The sequence below is a fragment of the Plectropomus leopardus genome, chromosome 20 (assembly GCF_026936395.1).
Source record: "Plectropomus leopardus strain MGB_pleo_1.0 chromosome 20, ASM2693639v1, whole genome shotgun sequence".
NCBI lineage: Eukaryota > Metazoa > Chordata > Actinopteri > Perciformes > Serranidae > Plectropomus > Plectropomus leopardus.
Window position 1 is genome coordinate 30,971,085 of NC_142195.1, and position 21,416 is coordinate 30,992,500.

The 21,416-nt window shown below is 42.1% G+C and overlaps 1 protein-coding gene across 4 annotated transcripts; it reads left to right on the forward strand.

Moving 5' to 3' along the window:
• Positions 1–1,319: 1,319 nt before the first annotated feature.
• LOC121937800 (FSD1-like protein) lies at positions 1,320–12,308 on the forward strand. 4 transcript variants are annotated; one of them, XM_088071472.1, is made up of 13 exons: positions 1,320–1,453; positions 3,659–3,754; positions 3,842–3,973; positions 4,315–4,416; positions 4,572–4,594; positions 4,688–4,809; positions 6,298–6,525; positions 6,659–6,757; positions 7,118–7,247; positions 9,506–9,588; positions 9,799–10,053; positions 10,476–10,564; positions 10,906–12,308. In XM_088071472.1, the coding sequence occupies exons 1-13, from the start codon at positions 1,439–1,441 to the stop codon at positions 11,005–11,007; spliced, it is 1,476 nt and encodes a 491-aa protein (XP_087927598.1). In that variant the 5' UTR covers positions 1,320–1,438; the 3' UTR covers positions 11,008–12,308. The 4 variants fall into 4 exon arrangements, with proteins under 4 accessions (XP_087927598.1, XP_087927600.1, XP_087927599.1 ...); XM_088071474.1 differs by lacking the exon at positions 1,320–1,453 and adding an exon at positions 1,474–1,492; XM_088071473.1 differs by lacking the exon at positions 1,320–1,453 and adding an exon at positions 1,516–1,852.
• Positions 12,309–21,416: the final 9,108 nt, after the last annotated feature.

A 21,416-nucleotide genomic window follows, 5' to 3' on the forward strand; every position in this document is an offset into this window, starting at 1 on the left:
TCACATTGGAAGTATCAGAGGTTTGTGTACTGTAAGTGTAAATGCTTGTCCTGATAGTCGGCCACCAGCGCTGTTCATGTTTTCGTGAATCCGCTACTGCTGTGTCACTGACAAGGCGAGTCAAACTGACGCCCAAAATCTACCACTTTTTGTCCAAATCTGAACCTGAATCACGGTGGCACTTTAAGCCAGAGTCCGACTTAAACCTGAATTTCGACTGTGAAGAAAATAAACTTGTTTTAGGTTAGAGTAGATTAGCTGAGATTAGATTTCACTTTATAATTTGTCTCACATCTTGGGATGTCAACCATTCATATATAAATACTAAAGTTCAAAAAAGGTTTAACCTGGTAACAAAGTCTACATTAAAACCACAGATCACTACAGACATCATGAAAAGTGGATGCCGAACATCTTCAAGAAACCTCAACGAGTCCGTTTGCTGCCGTAAAAGAAACCTGGGATTACCGTGACACGGACGACTTAGGACTAATTACTCTTAGTCTGTTTTTTCTTCAGCTGATGAAATCATCAACATAAATTACAGCAGGGACCATAACCGGAGCTTTTATTTTGTTCTGCTGAATCAGACACAGATAAAGTGTTTCTGTGTCATTTTCCAATCCATCTCTTATGTCTCTTATAGTCTCACATCTCTTTTTATCCATCCATCCTCATCCTCTCATCCAGGCCGGCTCTCAGCAGGACGATCAAAGTCCTCCAGACCTCCCTGTCCACTGCACCGTCCTCCAGCTCCCCCCTGAGGGAGCTCCAGGAGTTCCCAGACCAGATGAGATCTTTAATCCCTCCTGGTGTTCTGGCTGTGCCCAAGGCCTCCTCTAAAAGGAGGAACCAGGAGGATCCTCAGATGTTGAACCTCACCAACATGAAGGAGCAGCGGCTCTCCTCCAGCTCCCTCCAGATGTCTGAGCTTCTCTGCTCCATGAGGCCGATGGAGGCGACTCCGTCTGCAGCACCACAGTCCGACACAGTCCTCATCGCTGGGACACCAAACTTCCTGTCCGTCTCAGGCGCGCTTCTTCCCTCACTGAGAACCAGACCTGAGATACCTGAACTCGTCTCAGGGCAGAAACTCTCCACCCAGAGAACCACGTCCTCAGACGGGGGGTGCTGAGTCTCATCCCGCCCGATATGAAAGTCTGACCCGTCCTGCCCCGCCTGACCTCTGAGATCCTGTTTGTGTGAGTCTACATGAAAAATGGTCAGATTGCCTTTGAAAGTGAAGCGCAGTTTGACATTTTATTTTCTCCAATTAATAACTTTAGTCAGGTTTAGTGTCAAACTCTTATTTTGATACTCTAGACAGGAAGTGAAGCTGTGATGTTGTGTGTGACGTCACTTCACTTCCTGACGTCCTCTGTCTCCCTGTCTTTCTGTCTCTCTCTCTCTGTCTCTCTGTCTCTCAGTCTCTCAGGTAATGGACACTCAGAAGGTAAGCATCTGATTGATCAGTGATCAATAACATCTGAAGGTAAGAGACAGATCTGTTTTATGGAGGACAGAGAGGGACAGAGGATTAGCTCGCAGTTAGCTGTTAGCGGCTCTGTCTGATAGAGTCAGAATAACTCTGAGTGACAGATTTAGGGATCAGCAGCTTTCTGTCTCTGTCTCTGTCTGTCTGTCTGTCTGTCTGTCTCTGTCTGTCTGTCTCTGTCTGTCTCTGTGTCTCTCTCTGTCTCTGTCTCTCTACTGAGGTGTGTGTGTGTGTGGGGGGGATTCTTCTATTTGAGTGGTTCAGTTGTTCAGGTGTTGGGGGGCGTGTCTCTCTGCCGTGCAGTGAGGTGTGTACCGGAGAGCAGCGCTATGGTGGAGGATGTTTTGAAGCGAACAGGTAGGATGCGATTACCTGTCTTATGCATCGATGTCAGCTACGGCTTCGAGTGCGGGGACACTGGACACAAGAGGTCACACAGGCCGAACCGGGCCAGCTGAGGGCCCTGCTGAGAGCGGGGCGGTGCGGGAGGCCCGCTCCTGGTCCCGTCTCTCCCGTATTTCTCCTGATACAGAGGCCCCGACCGCGCGCATAATCTCTACTGAGGACCGGGGACACACGTCCGCCCGGTAATAGAAAGAGGGAAACTTAACGAAACATCCAGCAGCAGCTGGTTAGAGAGTAAATTCTAGAGATAGTTATTGTTTTGTTTTTATGAAAAGTGTCTGAATACAGACTGTGCGCCAGGTGTGTGTGTGCCAGGTGTGTGTGTGCGCATTTTGATACTAGAGCGCAACTCGTGCCGCACATCTCTGTCCAAACCAAAGTAACTGAGACCAAGAGATTAATTTTACTATTTTCAAAGAGTGAATAAAGGTGAGCCTAATAAAAACAAACATCACACAGGTGATTGATTGATTGATTGATTAATGCTGCTCTGATGATGATGATGGTGATGAAGATGATGGTGATGGTGATGAAGATGATGATGATGATGAAGATGGAGATGATGGTGATGGTGATAGTGATGATGGTGATTGTAGGTGCCAGCTAGTATTGTTTTAAGGTTTGTTGCCATGGTTACATCCAGGGTGGTGGGTCACGTGGTGGTGCATCAGCTGAGTATTGAAATCACCTATTCACCTGGTGAATGTGGGAACTGAGAGGGTGAAGGGGGAAGTCGTACTTTTGCTGACCGCATGATCTCAGGACATTTTTGGCTGTTTTTATGGACTATGGGAACATTCACCGATTGTTTTTTAGCAGCAATAAATACGCATAAATCAGCACCCCAGAGATGTTTTTATTGGACAGCCAGCGCGTCCGGCAGGTAAAGTTTTCCCCTGTTTAACCTTTCGGCGACTATTGTTTGTTTGTTTGATAGTCGCCTAATAGTGATGAAGATGGTGATGATGGTGATGAAGATGGTGGTGATGGTGATGATGGTGATAGTGATAGTGATGATGGTGATGATGATGAAGATGGTGATGATGGTGATGTGATGATGATGATGGTGATGAAGATGGCGATGATGGTGATGGTGATAGTGATGATGGTGATGGTGATGAAGATGGTGATGAAGATGGTGGTGATGGTGATAGTGATAGTGATGATGATGAAGATGGTGAAGATGGTGATGATGGTGATGTGATGATGGTGATGAAGATGGCGATGATGGTGATGGTGATAGTGATGATGGTGATGGTGATGAAGATGGTGATGAAGATGGTGGTGATGGTGATAGTGATAGTGATGATGATGAAGATGGTGATGATGGTGATGATGGTGATGTGATGATGATGATGAAGATGGTGATGATGGTGATGAAGATGGCGATGATGGTGATGTGATAGTGATGATGGTGATGGTGATGATGGTGATCAAGATGGGGATGATGGTGATGATGGTGATAGTGATGGTGATGATGATGAAGATGGTGATGATGGTGATGTGATGTGATGGTGGTGGTGATGGTGATGATGGTGATGTTGGTGATGGTGATGGTGATGATGGTGATGGTGATGATGAAGATGATGATAATGGTGATGATGAAGATGATGATCACCACCTTCATCATCATCATCATCATCATCATCATCATCATCATTGATTGTTTCTGGTGAAAAACAAACATTTTTCTGACAAAAACTCGAGTTTGTTTTTATATTTAAAAGACTATTTTTTGTTTGTTTTGTTTTCAAACAGGAAGCTCTGTGCAGGATCATCAGCACGTTGGCCAATAAGAATGAAGAGCTCCAAAACCTCCTGGAAACAGTCGACGCCACGCTGACGGGCCTGCAGGTCAGTGCATGATTGGCTAAGAGGGAGCAAAGGGGAGGGGCCAAGTTCAAAAAAATAAAATAACTAAAGTAAACTCTGTCCAATCAGGAGGAGTCTTGTAAGGTGATGTCAGAGCTGGAGGCGGAGCTCGAAAAGTTGTGCTCTGCTCTGGAGGAGAGGGGGGTGTGGCTTCGTGATGTCATCAGAGAGGAGACGCAGCGGAAAGAGACGGAGCTTCAGGTTTGAAAAAATCATCTGATTGTGATCTTTTTTCCTGTTTTTTTTTGTTTTTTCATTCGTCTTTACACCTTTTTTTTCACTTTGTGATCTGAAGTTCCTCTTAATTTATTTATGGTTTAATTCTCAAAGTCTATTATATATTTTTAAAAAATATTTATGATTATTTTTGAGAAACATTTTTCTCGTAAAAAGAACAATAATTCTGTCTTTCTTTATCCCATACACATCTTTACATTTAAAACTATTTTTTTCACACCGTTTCCTTTTAATGTATTCTTCACTCAGTTTGTTATTTACAAATTATTAAAGTATTTTTCGGATTTGTTTGTTTGGTTTTGCAGAAGCAGCTGTCAGAGGGAAAGTTCGCTTTGCAGTCGTGTGGAGAACTGCTCGACTTCGCAAATCAAACACTGACAATAACCAATGAAGAAGAATTCCTAAAGGTCACACGAGAGGACAATGAAAATAAAATCACAATTTGTCTGAAATCACACAAAATTATTAATATGACAAATTGCACCATAAAATCAAACATGAAATGACTTTTGATAATACATTTAAATAAAGATGAATAATTTTTATCTATTTTCTTTTTCAGGCTGCAAAACAAATCAAAGAAAGGTTTGTTTACTATTAAAGTATCATTTTCATCTTAATGCCATTCAGTTTGGATCTTTATTTAATGCTGTCAGTTGTTTTTGTTTTTTTTACCAGGGTAACCATGGCTCCAGCCTTTCGGCTGACGACTCGTCCGGTGGTTTCGGAGAACATGGCAAAATTTACCGTGGACTTCAGCACAGAGAGGGCGGGGCTTCAACGAATTCACTTCCTGCCAGGTGAGTCCTATCTCCTCTTCTTCGTTTCTTCTTCTTCTTGTTTTTCTTATATATGTGTGTGTGTGTGTGTGTGTGTGTGTGTGTATATACACACACATATATATGTGTGTGAGTGTGTGTATATATATATATATGTATTTTTGTGTAGATATACTGGGTGTTATACAAGAGTTAGTTTCAACCAAGCAATCTGATTGGTCGAGAGGCGTTCAATGAGTGCTGATATAGAGCACAACATCACTGTTAACTTTTAACTCTGCTTGTATCACTCCGCCTCGCGGCTCTTCAAAACTTCTATTAGTGCCAGAGTGAAAGTATGTTTACATCACGGTGTCAGACCAGGTTCAGACCGCTAGTTGGCGTTGTTCACTTAGCTCTGGAGTCACTAAAGTCTCGAGGAGATCCAGGAGGAGCAGCTGTGACGGGTTTCGGTAAACGTTGGTTTCACTGGGAGTAAACCAGCTGTTACAGATGTTACAGTGATGTGCGGTGAGACAGGGACACGCTGATGAGACAGGGACACGCTGATGAGACAGGGACACGCTGATGAGAAAGGGACATGTTCGTCCGACGCCATCCACAGCCCGAGAGACGAACCGTCTGATCAAACTAACTGGTGTGAATCTCAAAGTGTCCGTTAACAGACTCAGATTTCACTGAAAACACGGAGATAAATGTCGGTGACGCTCAGCAGACCGAGCTAACGCAGGTTAGCCGGCAGCCTGCGGGAAGTGTTTATGTGTTGCTAGGCAACAGCTGTCACGTCCAGGCTGAGGAACTATTTGTGTCGGCGGAGCCAAAAAAATCATTAAATAAACAAACAAATCATAATCTGTAGTGTCTTGTTACTATTAACGAATAAAATATACTCGAAGTGTTGTACAACAGTAATGTCACCGTGGAGGTCGCGTGTTGTCGTGTTTCATCACGGCTGAGATTATCTTCAGAGACCGAACCACAGCCGTGATGATGCACCGCACAGCAGGGCTCCCTCTCCTGTGATGCTGCTTAATCATAATTTTTCACAGTTTTAGTATATATGTTGTGTATTTTCACAGTATCAGTGTATATGCTGTGTATTTTTCACAGTATTATTAGAAATGTTGTGTATTTTTGCAGTATTAGTATATATGTAGTGTATTTTCACAGCATCATTATAGTGTAATAGTGTTATTTAGATGACATCTGTCACACGTCTGTCCATCCTGAAGAGGGATGGTGCCTGCTGTACAGCCTCTGAGGCAGACTGTGTTTTTTGATAATGGGCTTTATAAATAAAACTGACTTGACTGGATTATTTCTGCAGTATTAGTATACATGTTGTGTATTTTTGCAGTGTCAGTATATATCTTGTGTATTTTTGTAGTCTTTGTATGTATGTTTTGTATTATCACAACATAAGTATATATGTTGTGTGTTTTTTACAGTATCAGTGTGTATTTTGTGTATTTTTGCAGTATTAGTATATATTTTGGGTATTTTTCGCAGTACCCGGAGCTCCTGAGATCGATGTCTCCAGCTGTGTCGTCCGTGACAACACCATCACAGTTGCCTGGCAACCGGCTGGTGAGGCTGATGGTGACGGAATCAGTGGATCAATCGAGCGCTATGAACTCGAATACCGAAAAACAAACCGAGACATCTCGCTGAGAGTTTCAGGAGAGGCATGCTGGGAAAAAATCCATGACATCAGAGAGACGCACGTTACCATCTCAGGTGAGAGGTCAGAGGTCACATCTCGGCACATTCCCAAAGCTTCAATTATTTTAAATGAGTTAATTTTAAGAAATAAAATGTGTAATTATTTTTAAATGAGTTAATTTAAATCAGATGTCTTTTTCTGTTTCAGGTCTGAAGTTTGATTCTTGCTTTGTCATAGTTCGAGTTCGAGCGAAAAACAAAGCGGCCACTGGCGAGTTCTCTGATCCGGTTACCATGGAAACAAGAGGTTATCACTCGAATGAATGAATGAAAAAGAAAGGAAGAAAGAATGAATGGATGAATTAATGAACAAATTAAAGAATGAATGAAAGGAAAACATAGAAAGAATGAATGAAGGAATAAAAGAATAAATAATTGAATGAATAGATGAATAGAAGAGAAAATGAAAGAAAGAATGAATGAAAAAGAAAGAATGAATGAAGGAGTGGAAACTATTTTTGTTTATTTTTGGTTTATGAGGAAATGAAAAGCGGATCAGATTTCGATTTGTACGCAGTAAAGAATAAGAAAAACTTCTAGCTTTATTTTAGCGTTTTAATTATTTTTGTTTTATTTCAGCGTATAAAGTCTTCTGATTTTATTTCAGCATTTAATTTTGGGTTCGATGCGACGACAGCCCACGCCGAGCTGAAGGTTCAGGGTGACACTGTGACCTGGGAACCACAGGGGGTCAAAGGTCACGACCCCCGACTTCGAGGAAAAGAGAATAAAAGCAGGTGAGTCGGCACATCACTGATGATGTCGTCAAGTTTTAATAACAAAGCTGTCTCTAAGAATCATGGGAGTTGTCAGAGCCGTTGGACCTGCTCAGGGGTCAGATTTTAGTGTCGGACCATCGGCAGCAGGAGGCCGAGCAGCTTTCTCAGCCGCAGACTTCAAGTCTTTAAGAGTTCGCGAGCATTTAAATTGAGTGAGATTTACAATTCGCCTCGTCAGTCACGGTCTTAACGAATTCTTTCAGTTTGGTAAAATTGCTGAAATACATCATTTATGGCTGCAGGATCTTAAAAAGTTTTAACAGCAGCTAGAAGTCACAAGTTGATAAAAGAAAAAATAATCAAAATGTTGTGTGATTTCCCGTTAAACGTTCCAGAAATGTGTCGAAGAACAGAACAAAAACTCCCTCAGAGTTAAAACCCTCCGGAAACATTCGGCTGCCTTCGATGAAAAGAACAAGAAACAAACATCATAATTCTTTTTGTTTCTCTGCTGCTGTTTGTTTGTGTCTTTGACCTTTTTGTCCCTCTGCAGTCTCCGTCTGCTGCCACACACTCAGGTAGAAACAGTCATTGCTGAGTTCTTCACGTCCTTCATCCAACATTTCCGGCTTCTTGCAGCCAATCACATCACTGCTGACATCACATCACTGCTGACATCACATCACTGCTGACATCACGTCCTGCTGACATCACATCCTGCTGACATCACATCACTGCTGACATCACATCACTGCTGACATCACATCACTGCTGACATCACATCCTGCTGACATCACATCACTGCTGACATCACATCACTGCTGACATCACATCACTGCTGACATCACATCCTGCTGACATCACATCACTGCTGACATCACATCACTGCTGACATCACGTCCTGCTGACATCACATCCTGCTGACATCACATCACTGCTGACATCACATCACTGCTGACATCACATCACTGCTGACATCACATCCTGCTGACATCACATCACTGCTGACATCACATCACTGCTGACATCACATCCTGCTGACATCACTTCCTGCTGACATCACATCCTGCTGACATCAAGTCACAGTTTTCCATAAAACCTATTTTTGAATTTGATCTGTTTTTGGTGTTGAAAAACTGTTTTCTTGTTATTTTGTTTTTGTCTTCAAACAAGTTCAAAATTTTATTAAAAAATTATGTGGCTGTCGACGTTCTCAACAGTCTTTAGCTGGTGTGCAGGAGTCGAGGTCTGCGGTGTTGGCGTTAGGTCCACATGTCTCCTAACAGACATGTGGACCTCCAGTGGAGGCCTGTGCATGGGGACGTGTCCCCTATCTGACATGTGGACCAGCAGAGGAAACCCTGCAGCACCTCGGACTGTCCTGCCCCAGATTGGCTCCCCTCTTGTCCATGCTGCGGCGGTGGCTCTGTGGTCTTGGGGTTCTGGAGGACAGCCTGTTTATCTTTGGCCCCAGATTCTCTGCAGCAAACTGCAGGAACATCTGTCTCGCTAACTTCCTGATAGGGCAAGCGAAGACAAGCGTCTGCCAAAGAGGACTCAGACTGCAGGGACAGGGTCCACAGATGTGGATCTGGTGCTGAGGGGTTGAGTTAGTGTTTTACCTGCTGGACGAGTCCTCTGTACTGTTGTCAATGAGTCTCTTATACTGTTTTTGAGACAAAGAAGACAAAATGCAAATTGTCTGTTGTGTTTTCTTGTCATGTAATAAATAACATGACACTTCCATATGAACTGTTTGCGACCTCAGTTCAGTCCAGCAGGGTAACTTCTTCTCCTCTTACTTGGTGTATGCTGTGGTTCTCACTACTGTATAAGGTGCTGGGTGTGTGTGTGTTTGTGTGTGTGAGTGAAATCAATTCTGATTTGTTTTTTTTAATTAAAGCAAATCAGAGACTTTTTAGAATTTGTAAATGAAAAATTGACCAATAAAGTGGTGGTTAAAGGTCTTCTCTTCTTCTCTCTTCTCTTTTTTTCGTCTCCTCTCCTCTCTTCTTCTCTCCTCTATTCTCCTCTCTTCTTCTCTCCTCTCTTTTTCTCTCCTCTCTTCTCTCGATGGACTGACAGCAGTGTGAATGGTGCTCGCACTGTAAATTTATTTGTTTCGTTTCAAGTTTTTTTTGTGTATTTCTCTCATTTTTCATCTTTCTCTGGGCTGCATCATTGCTTTCTCATTGGCTGTTTTGCTTTGTTGTTTTTCCACTTTTAAAGACTGCTGGTTTTCACTTTTAAAATGTTTTATATTTTATTCGCTGCAGAAGCGCCACGCCGTCACCTAATAAGACTACAGGAAGCCGAGCAGGACGCGACCGATTTGCTGGAGAGTCCTACACAGTTCTAGGTACTTCTACACCAACACCTCATCCTCAGACAGCAACTACTGCAAGTGCTGCAAATACTGATACTGCAAGTACTGCGACCACTGTTTCTGAAACTAAGAATTTTTGTGGAAGACAGACTTTTATTTTCAGGGCTGTCTCTGTAAAAAAGATATTTTGTTTTTGTTTTTTTTTCACTTGTTAAAAAGTGTTTTTGGTTTTCTTCCTCCCAGGTGACCAGGAAATGACTGGCGGGTGTCACTACTGGGAGCTCCGCCCCCTCGCTGATTGGAAATCGCTCAGTGTGGGCGTGGCCTATCGGGCCAGCCTTGGACGCTTTGACCAGTTAGGGAAAAGTGCAGGTTCATGGTGTCTCCACGCCAGCCAATGGCTGCAGAGCTCAATCGCTGCGAAGCACAACAACCGAGCGAAAGCACTTGATTGGCCGCTGCCCCAGAGAATCGGAATTTACTGCAACTATGACAACGGTACTTTGTTTTCATTTTTAGCTCCGTTTTCTTCAGTCACGTTTTTTTTACACTTCATGACATGAACTGAACACTTTCCCGCTGAACGTGCTGCGTGTGACGTGCGAGAGCCCTGCTGTTGCCGTTGGCTGGTTATTGTGTGAACGGCGACAATCCTGCCTGCGCCGCTACACCATTTTTAACATGGATCTGTGGTTCGGTAGCTGACAAGTTAATTCCTTTCGTTGCTGCACTTTTTATGCTCTTTGTATCGTGTAAAAAGTGCTTTCACCGCTTTCTGTCCGGCTGACAGCAGTTTCCTTTTCGTTGCACTTCGGCTGACAGTTTTTCTGCTTCAGCTCTGCCTCTTCAGCTTTTACTGTTGCTTCCTTCTGCGTTTGATCAGAGCTTCTCCTGATGGTGTTTCTCTCTCTGTGTTTCAGGTGATTTATCCTTCATCGATGTTGATCGTCTTCGTCTTCTCTACTCCTTCAAAACAAAGTTTAGCCAGCCGCTCGTCCCCGCCTTCACCGTTAGTAATACACCATACTGCAGTAATCCTACACCAATCTGCAGTAATACTACACTATAGTGCAGTAATACTACACCTCACTACAGTAATACTACACTACACCATGCTGCAGTAATACTGCACCTCACTGCAGTAATACTACACTACACCATGCTGCAGTAATACTGCACCTCACTGCAGTAATACTTCACCATGCTGCAGTAATACTTCTTGTTCAGTAATAATGATCTTAAATCAGGATTTAATGAAATATTGTTTTTCTGTCTTGCTGTGGTATTTGAAGCAGAACTTTTGAGTACTTGTTGTATCGCAGTGCTGACTGCAATAAAACTTTCTTTCAGGTTTGGTGCGGCGGTATTTCCATAATGACTGGTCTGCAGGTGCCGAGCTTCATGGGTAATTTTCTCTCCACCAATCAGAGTCTCAGTAACCTGTCCCAGTAGATGGACCTCCATTCAACTGTTTTTATTTAATTGTTATTTTAGTTAATTATCATTAATTTATTTGTTTTAGATATTTGTATATTTCAATTTAATACAGTAATTAATATATTACATGTTGTCATTATGAAATATGAATTAAAGATATAAATGTTTTCATATTTTAAGAACTGTAATGAATTAAGAAAATATATTGAATAGTATTTCCCGCACAGAGCCACGCCCCTGTTTTAGTTTTTGTGCTTTTATTTTTACGATGTATTAAATTTGCCTGTTAGCTCTGGCTTTTATTTTGACAGTTCTATTTAATAACATTTATGAAGGCCAGCTGGAAATGTAGAACTTAATTAATTGCCAGTCGCGGCATTGTTATGAAGACGCTGGGTGATGTTTTTGCGTTGTCATAGCAACGTTTGTTTCTAAATGGAAGAATCTGAATTTGACCAAAGCTACAGGAAACAAGTTTGCCTGTTCTCTCAAGCTTTTTTCAAGGCTTTAGCATGATGTAACCCAGTTGTTCACTGACATTTTTAGATGTTGATATTTGGCTGAATTTGGCTGTCAGGTGATCAAAATTCAGTGTCGGTACATCGAATGCCAACATCAGTTTGACGTGGAATACTGCCGACAGAGCATGTTGATATTTTGTTGGTTTTAAGTTTTAAAGAAATTAAATCCAATGTTTTAAGCATCTCATGCCAACGCGTTGTTGATGCAGAATAAAAACATTTTAACTTATGAAGAACAAAACTTAACATCTGTGAAACGTCAGAAATTTAACGACCACACAACGTAAAACTCTGACATCATTCGACACCTTTTTAATTTCACTGTCATTCAACCAAATTGTAAAGTCTGTCTGAAATCATTTTCATGTCTGATGGAAGTTGGGACTTTATTTTAAATTGCATGAGGAAGTTCTATGTGTAATTAATGTGAGTTTATTATGAAAGACCTCAATAGATTCATTGTGAGTATTTGATGGTTTTATTTTGAAGCTTAGCATAGAATTCCCTGTCATTTTGAAGAAAAACAAAGTTTTAGTTTGTAGAATAACATAAATACTGTGTTTTACAGATATATATTTTTTCTGTCTAACTTTAGACTCAGGATGATATTTATTTAAATTTTGTATGGAAAAAAAATGTTAATATCTGATTTGGAGTTCAGCCAAAAGAGAAAAATATAACCACTGACATTATTTTTATTTATTGATGTATTGTGTGTATATCTGACCTCAAACTGGGTCTGACTGAATGTTTTATATCGATAACATTTGAATAAAGTGTGAAGAAATAAGTGAAGATTCTGGACTCAGACTATTTGCACAGAAACTTTATCTCCTGTCCTTTTGAGCTGCGGGAGAACTGAACAGAATTATACATTTCATACATTTCTATGATAGATATTTTCACTCTCACGTGACTCCTGTTTGTGTGCTGTGTTTGATGGTTGACACTGTTTTTTTCCTGATTCTTTTCTGCACCACAACAATTACCAACAAACTTTGTCATGTAACAGAAATGATAAGAGAGATATAGGGGTACACTTCATGTCAAACTAATTTTGACAGGTGTGACGAATCGTCATCCAATGATATGTCGCCACGTCATCATGTCCCCTCCCCTTTCCCCGCCCCCTTTCCCATTGGCCGTTCCTTATTTTTTCCCACGCTTTCCGCCGCCCATTTTTCCCACGGTACCCCCCAACCATAACCTAACCAATGAGAAGCGAGTAAGCGCGTGAAGTCTTTGGAGAGACGAATAAATTGTGCGGCTTTGCGGTATTGTTGTGTACAGTGTACAGATCTTGAGAGAAAGAAAGGATTTGAAGAAAACAGGAAACTTAAAGCTAAAAAAAAAAAAAAATGGGGTATAAATTTATAAAAGCAGTTTTAACGAACATGTTGTGTAACTTGACGAAAGAGCAGTAAAGCAACTTTACAATAGAGTTTTTTCCTCTAAAAAACGAGCAAAACGTAAAAGAGGCAAATCAGTCAAGGGTGACGGTGTCGAGAGAAGGAAGTCTGCTCAGAGCTCCGATATCTTTTAAGAATTTTTAAGAACTTTTTAAGAAGGAAGAAAGAAAAACATGGCTCTTTTACACCAGAAATCACCCGAGTGCACCCTGGCTGAACTGGATCTATTTTCTGCTCCTATGACACAATTATCCATAGAGGATAAAAAATATCAAGAATGTCAACCCCTCTCAGCGCTGAGTGACAACTCTCCCATCGAATTCTTCATCCCCGGAGATGGTGAAAAGTATCTTGATCTGAACGATACCTTGCTACATCTCAGAGTGAAAATTACAGAGAAGGATGGATCCAAGATCCCCGCTGATACGGCCGTAGGACTCATTAATTATCCTCTGAATACGATTTTCAGCCAATGCGATGTTATTCTGGGAGATAGATTGATTTCACAGTCCAGCTCCACACATCCTTACAGAGCCATGATCGAGACTCTGCTCAACTATTCTGAAGATACGTTAAAGAGTCAATTCAGCGACGGTCTATTTTACAAAGACACTGTGGGTGCTATAGATTCGATAGTCACGTCAAACGGGCCTAATAGAGGTCTTACTCAGAGAGCCGTATTCACGGATCAGTCGAAAGAAGTGGATCTGCTGGGCCCCCTTCACGCCGACATATTTTTCTGCAAGAGTCTTTTGCTGAACTCGGTAGATTTGAGAATTAAACTGATACGCAGCAACGATGTCTTCTGTCTGATGGGAACACGCATTTCAGAGTTTGCCCTGAAGATAACGGCCGCCTCCCTGTTTGTCAAAAAGGTCACAGTTTCCCCGGCCATCAGGTTGGGTCATGAGACAGCCCTGTTGAAAGGAAATGCCCTCTACCCCCTCTCATGTGTTACAGTGAAAACCTACTCCATCCCTGAGAATTCCAGGATCTGTAACCAAGAGAACCTCTTTCTCGGAGCGATCCCCAAATACGTCGTTCTCGGCATGGTTCACCACGACGCCTTCACAGGCAGGAGGGACCTGTCACCCTTTCATTTCAAACATTATGATGTGGAGTACCTGGTGCTCTGTCAGGACGGCCGACAGATTCCTGCTAAAGCCTTTCAACCCCAGTTTGATAGAGGCAATTCAGTCAGAGAGGTTTACCACATGTTTACAGCCACGGGGAGACACCTCAAAGATTTACCTCTGAGTATCGATCGCAGGGAATTTAACGAGGGGTATGCTCTGTTTGCTTTCAATTTCGAACCGACCGATGACACAGATGCCCTGTCTCCCGTTTCCAACAGAAATTTGAGGCTGGAGATGAGATTCAGGGTCCCCCTGCCTCAGACCACCACACTCATCGTCTATGCTTGTTACAATTCCATTCTGGAGATCAATGCTAAAAGACAGGTGCTGGTGGATTATTATTAAAATAAAATAAACTGAAATGGATAATCGTCAGCTGGAACATCTTTTGCATCAACTGCTGGGAGATGTATTCTGCGGGTGTAACGGGTGTGTTTAGGACCCAGATGCAGCTGATAAAACTCTTTGGAACCCTCCGAACCAGCGTCGCTGCACCGGGAAGAGGATCCCCCTCCAACTGGAAAGTGGGACCCACCGTGCTGGACCCCAAACCAGACGCCCCAGGAACCGGAGGAGAAGAGAGAACGGAGGCAGAGGGCCCCTGTCCCGAGACGGCGCGGGTTAGGGTTAGGGTTAGGGGTTAGGGTTAGAAAATGATTAAAAAAAAAATAAAAAGAGAAAGTGTTTTTGTGGGAAAAAACTGCATTATTGTGCGTCTGTGGTGACGTTTTGACCCACAAAGGGTCAAAACGCACAAAACATGGAGACAAAGAGAGCAGAAGTGTGTCTACTGGAAAGTCCCGTGTGCTTTTATACTCACTTTCCCTCTCTGTCCTTTAAACTGCCAAACACTGTTTTTTAACTTGTTTTTAGCCCTTTTAACCATGAATTTAAATCGCTGTAAATCTCCATTTATGTTTCTTTTGCAATTTTAATTATTTATTTATCTCTGTCTTTGTAATTTTAATTATTTATTTCTGTTTTGGGGAATTTTAAATGATGAACAATTTTTAAACTTGTTTATAACCCTTTAACAAAGCATTTAGCCCCGTGGAAATCTTAATATATGTTTTTTGCAATTTTAATTATGTATTTATTTCTGTGGGTTATGGGTTAGGATTAGGGGTTAGGGATTTTCTCAGAACTTATATTTGACCTCAATATTTCTAAAATCATGGCTAAAGCAGTATCTTTTTATTTTTTGTGTTTTAGATTTGAGAGGACGTGTTTCCAAGTCTTCCAGCAGATGGCAGCAAAAAAAACCCCAACAACAACCGTACACTTCACAAGTGAGACACCAGGAAAGACACAGGAGAAGGTAAAATTTATGACTTTTATGAATGAGTTATGCTATTGCAGCAGCATAGAGGTGTTTATCCGCTGTCATTTGCCACTGCTGGTAATGAGCGCAGCTGGTGGCCGTGATGAGGTGGGCTGGTATAAAAGCGGCCTTCCTCCCACCAGTTTTACCTTTCGCGCCTCTCTCCGTCACCACCGGCGCGTCACTTCCGTGCCGGAGGTCGCTCGGCCGACAGGTGTGGCTGCACGCTGCTTCACCTCGCAGGTTGTTTGTGTCTGTTTGTGTGCTTACGGCATCGGTGTTGTGTTGTAGGGCGGTTGCCTGTGCGCTGCTCCGTGCCCCGTGTAGGTGCTGCTGCATTTGTTGGCCTTGGTAAGTGTCCTCTCTGTCTCTGCTGTATGGTTGATGCTACTAAATTGGCTAATGCTAGCGTGGTCACAGGTAAACGCTGGTCGCAGCCCGGACTCCTCTCTCTCCCTCCCTCCTCTCGTGTGTGTCTGTGTGTGTGCCGGCTGTGACCGAAAAGGTATGCGTGTCTCGTGGCGCGCACCACATCATGTTCAGTCATTTAGCCATGCTAATAGCATTTTTCTTGGCTAGGTGTTAATGTAACCAGCTGATCGGGGCCGCTGCTGTTTTTGTCTCCGCTGCTGCTCGTCTCCACCGCCTCTTGGCCGCACGCCACGGGCAAAGCACAATTTTAAATATTGTATGTACAAGTGTGTGTGTGTGTGTGTGTGTGTGTGTGTAAACGTGCGGGTTACGTTCTGTTACTTTTGGATTAGTTGTATGGGTTAATTTGTATTTTTTTTCTTTTTTGATTAATCCTGATTTTGGCTACTGATGTAATTAATTTGTTAATTAGGTTAAATTGAAAGACTTTCTATATGTAATTCGGTCATTGTTGGGTTTGGGTTTTGTTTTCTTTTCTTTAGCTTTCCTTTTGTTTATGATTGGTTATATTTAAGTTCTGCTTGGGCAGTTATTGATTGATATATTTTGTTAAGCTTAAGTGTGCGACCTGCCCCTTTAATTATAATTTTTGTTAGATTCTGATTTATTATTTCTTTGTTTTGTGTTGTTCTGTGGTAACCCCACTGATTTGTTTAATTTTAATTTTAATTTTAATTTTAATTACCGCTCCAGCGCGCGGACATGGACAGCCCGGTCCAACGCGAAAATGTGTGACAGCCTGCTCCACTAGAGCAGTTTTACAAACTGTCTCGCTCCTGCAATGTTTTCCAACTCCAGTGTGGACATGTGCGACAGTCCGCTCCAGCGCGCGGACTTGTCCGATTGCCCGGTCTAGCGCGGACATGTGTGAAAGCCCTCTCCAGCGCGCGGACATGTGTGAAAGCCCTCTCCAGCGCGCGGACATGTCCACAGCCCGCTTCAGCGTGCGGATCCAGAGACCCAGCTGGAAATTTTTGGTTCTAAAAACGTTCTGAGAATGTTACAATGTAACCTAATGTGTCATTAATGTTTTCAGCTGCAAGTTTTATTTTAGTTGTCAGAACGTTCTTCTTAATGTTCAGCTAATATTCTCCAGAAACATCAGAACATGTTAAATCTTTTTGATTGTTAACATATCACATTACATTTTCATTCAGTGTTGCAGCTCAAACGTTACGTCTCAGTCAGCATTTATTTGATATAATCAACATTTTTTGGGCCGTAGGTAGATTTATTGGTCACTTTTTAAATAAAGTTTAAAACACGAAATTACAAAGATCCTTGATCCTGCTTCATCTCTGGAGCTGAAGATTGAGTTGATTAAAATCAGCAGATACTGTGAAGATTACACCTTAAAACATTTGTTGAACATTAGATTAAAATGTTTTCTTTAATATATGTTAGTTGGTGTTGTGGGAACGTTCCCTGCTGGCTGGTGAGTCTTGGGAACATGTTAGATCTGTCCCTGTCCTGCTGGAGAATTGGGTCCATCTTTATTTGGAAAGTGTCAAATGAAATAAGAGAACAAAATAAAAGCATGAAAAACAGCAGCAGAACGCAGTGAGGACCGATTCAGTGAACAAACGTCTTCATGTCTGAAAAAGAGGAATTTTGCAAATCATTAAAGTTGATTTTAAACATGATTATTCAAGATTTCTGCCCAAATATTCACCACACACACCTCGAAATAATCACTCAAGAATGAAGACCAACACAAGAACAGATCAATCTGCATAAACACATACACACATACACACACACACACACACACGCACACAGGTCACGTATCACAGTCGCTCTGTGAGAAACAGCCGTCCTGTCTGTCACATCTGACTGTTTCAGCTCACATCTCTTTAATATGTTGTTTTTTTAAAATCCTCTTTAAATGTGTTGGATGTTCTTCGTGTTTTCAGCTGTTTTAAATTAACCCCTCTGACGGACTGACCAGTTTACAGATCACTGCTGATGTCACAGTTTACCTGAGCACCCCTCTGTGAAGAGTCAAAGGGTTAATATGGGTCTCATTGATGGATGATGTCACCAGTGATGTCACCAGATGTCACTGAGTGTGTGTGTGTGTGTGTGTGTGTGTGTGTGTGTGTGTGTGTGTGTGTGTGTGTGTGTGTGTGTGTGTGTGTGTGTGTGTGTGTGTGTGTGTCCGTCCGTCCGTCCGTCCGGTGAAGGAGAATAACTACCGGGGTCACAGCAACAGCGCAGATCAGCTCTGCTGGCATCCGACCAACCCCGATCTGTTCGTCATGGTGTCCGGAGACAAGACCATCCGCATCTGGGACGTCCGCACCACCAAGTGCATCGCCACCGACAACACCAAAGGTACGAGCTCAGCTCACCCAGGAGGAGTCAACTTTTTAATCCGAGAGAGGAATATTTTAAAAACAGGGAGTCATTCTGATTTATTTGCAGGACGACATAAAAATAACTGAGAATTCAAATCTGACGTTCTACGTGAAGTCTGTTTGTTCTTTACAAATTGGACGAAGTCGATTCGAGGTGAGCGAGATGTGACCTCCGACAAAAACCATCAAGACAAACTGAGATATTCTTTGAGATTTATGAAGTTAGCATGTTAGCATAGCTGCACCCTCAGAGCCAGACACTTCACGAAAACACGCCCTGAACTTCGCGTCCTGAGCAACGCGTCCTAAACGACACGTCCTAAGCAGGACGCGACACGTCCTGAAGGACACGTCCTAAACAGCACGTGCTGAACAAGGCCTTCTACGACTGACTGACGGAGGCTGTGCTCCCTCCTGCTGCTTCATCAATACAAAGAAAAATTGTTATTCAGAACATGTGACCATCAGTCAACATGTCGCCGTCAGTCTTTTCATGTTCGGAGTCATTGATCGGAGATGATCTCAGGTAACAGTCACGAGTCTCCTCGTGTGTTTCAGGAGAGAACATCAACATCTGCTGGAGTCCTGACGGTCAGACCATCGCCGTGGGGAACAAAGACGATGTGGTGACCTTCATCGCCGCCAAGACGCATCGCTCCAAGGCCGAGGAGCAGATCGAGATCTCCTGGAACAACGACAACGACATGTTCTTCCTCACCAACGGCAACGGCTGCATCAACATCCTCAGGTAGGAAACATCAGCATCCTCTGCTCTCCTCTGATGTTTCTCTCTGCTCTCCTCCTCTCATCTCCTCCTCTCTGCTCTCCTCCTCTCTGCTCTCCTCCACTCATCTCCTCCTCTCTGCTCTCCTCTGATGTTTCTCTCTGCTCTCCTCCACTCATCTCCTCCTCTCTGCTCTCCTCTGATGTTTCTCTCTGCTCTCCTCCTCTCTGCTCTCCTCCTCTCATCTCCTCCTCTCTGCTCTCCTCCTCTCATCTCCTCCTCTCTGCTCTCCTCCTCTCATCTCCTCCTCTCTGCTCTCCTCCTCTCATCTCCTCCTCTCTGCTCTCCTCCTCTCACCTCCTCCTCTCTTACTCTTACTACATGCTTGGGTTTACCAGGTCTGTCCAGCAGCCTTCCCCAACACCTGATCCAACTCAACACCAGGTGGTGATCAGTTGACAGCTCCACTCCACTCGACTATTCACCCGAGTGTCCAAGACATACGGCCACAAATCAGATGATATATCACAAAATCAATAGGCAATAGTATAGTATGGCAAAAAAGGTCAACATTTGACCGCTCCTAAAAATGGCTGAAAACAACATAGAATAGCTTGTAGAAACGCGCAATGTCATTCAGAGTGGGAAAAAAAACCCAACAATGGCGAAAAACTTAAAAAATTAGCATGGCGCAAAAATGGCCAACGAGACAATAGTATAGTATGGCGAAAAAGGTCAACATTTTCGCCATACTATACTATTGCCTTGTTGGCCATTTTTGCGCCACACTAATTTTTTAGGTTTTTCGCCATTGTTGGTTTTAATTTCCACTCTGAATGACATTGCGCGCCTGTACAAGCTATTCTATGTCGTTTTCAGCCACTTTTAGGAGCGCTCAAATGTTGACCTTTTTCGCCATACTATACTATTGCCTTCTTAATTTTTTAGGTTTTTCGGGTTAGGATGAGGGAAGTGTGGACTGTGTCACGCCGAAGGCGTGGCACAGTCCCATGCTCTCTCCATCCATCACATCCCGTGTCTGGGACTTCTCAGTGACTCCCTTACAATAAACAAATTCTCCAACAGGAGCTTTATTCCCAACAGTTGTGAAGAACGGATTTATTTATTTGTTTATTTATTTGTTTATTTATTTATTTATTTATTTATTTATTTATTTATTTATTTATTTATTTATTTATTATATTTGGTTCTATTGTATTATATTTATTTTATTTATTTTATATATTAGTTTATCTATTAATGGGAAAGGGGATTATAATTAATTGGTTTGTTCATGTATGGTATATTTTTAGGGGGGTAAATTGATTTGTGCATCTATTAATTACTTATTTTATATAATTTGATATCCAATTTGGGGTTTGGCATAATTGATAGGGATAGGGGAGGATTAGGGTTAGGGTTAGGGTTAGGGGTTAGGGTTAGGGTTGGGGGTAGGGGTTAGGGTTAGGTTAGGGTTAGGGTTAGGTTAGAAAGTGTGGGCTGTGTCACGCCAAGGCGTGGCACAGTCCGATGCCTCTCCATCCATCACATCCCGTGTCTGGGACCTCTCAGTGGCTCCTTACAACAAACAAACTAACTCTCCAACAGGAGCTTTATTCCCAACGATTGTGAGAACAGATTTATTTGTTTATAATTAATTAATTTTATTGTATTATATTATGTTATATTATATTATATTTATTTGTTTATTTATTTATTATATTTTGTTATATTATATTTATTTTATTTGTTTATTAGTTTGTCTATCAAAGAAAAGGGGGTTATAATAAATTGGTTTATTCATGTTTGATATTTTATAGAGGGGTAAATGGATTTGTTTCTCAATTAATTTCTTATTTATATAATTTGATGTCCAATATAGGGTTAAGCATTACATGAGAGGTATGGGTCTGGCAATAGGGGTTGGGGTTAGGGTTAGGGGTTAGGGTTAGGGTAGGGGTAGGGTTAGGGTTAGGGTCAGGGGTTAAGGTTAGGGTTGGGGTAAGGGTAGGGGTTAGGGTTAGGGTTAGGGGTTAAGGTTAGGGTTAGGGTAGGGGTAGGGGTTAGGGTTAGGATGAGGAAAGTGGGGGCTGTGTCACGCCCGGCGTGGCACAGTCCGATGCTCTCTCCATCCATCACATCCCGTGTCTGGGACCTCTCAGTGGCTCCCTTACAACAAACAAACTAACTCTCCAACAGGAGCTTTATTCCCAACGATTGTAAGAACAGATTTATTTGTTTATAATTTATTAATTTTATTGTATTATATTATGTTATATTATATTATATTTATTTGTTTATTTATTTATTCTGTTTTGTTATATTATATTTATTTTATTTGTTTATTAGTTTGTCTATCAAAGAAAAGGGGGTTATAATAAATTGGTTTATTTATGTTTGATATTTTATAGAGGGGTAAATGGATTTGTTTCTCAATTAATTTCTTATTTATATAATTTGATGTCCAATATAGGGTTAAGCATTACATGAGAGGTATGGGTCTGGCAATGGGGGTTGGGGTTAG

Coding starts and splice junctions, on each gene's coding strand:
- LOC121937800 (XM_088071471.1), top strand. CDS start 2,751: ATGTTTTTATTGGACAGCCAGCGCGTCCGGCAG. Junction 3,974..4,314: donor GGAAAGAGACGGAGCTTCAG/GTTTGAAAAAAT, acceptor TTGGTTTTGCAG/AAGCAGCTGTCAGAGGGAAA. Junction 10,565..10,905: donor CGCTCGTCCCCGCCTTCACC/GTTAGTAATACA, acceptor ACTTTCTTTCAG/GTTTGGTGCGGCGGTATTTC.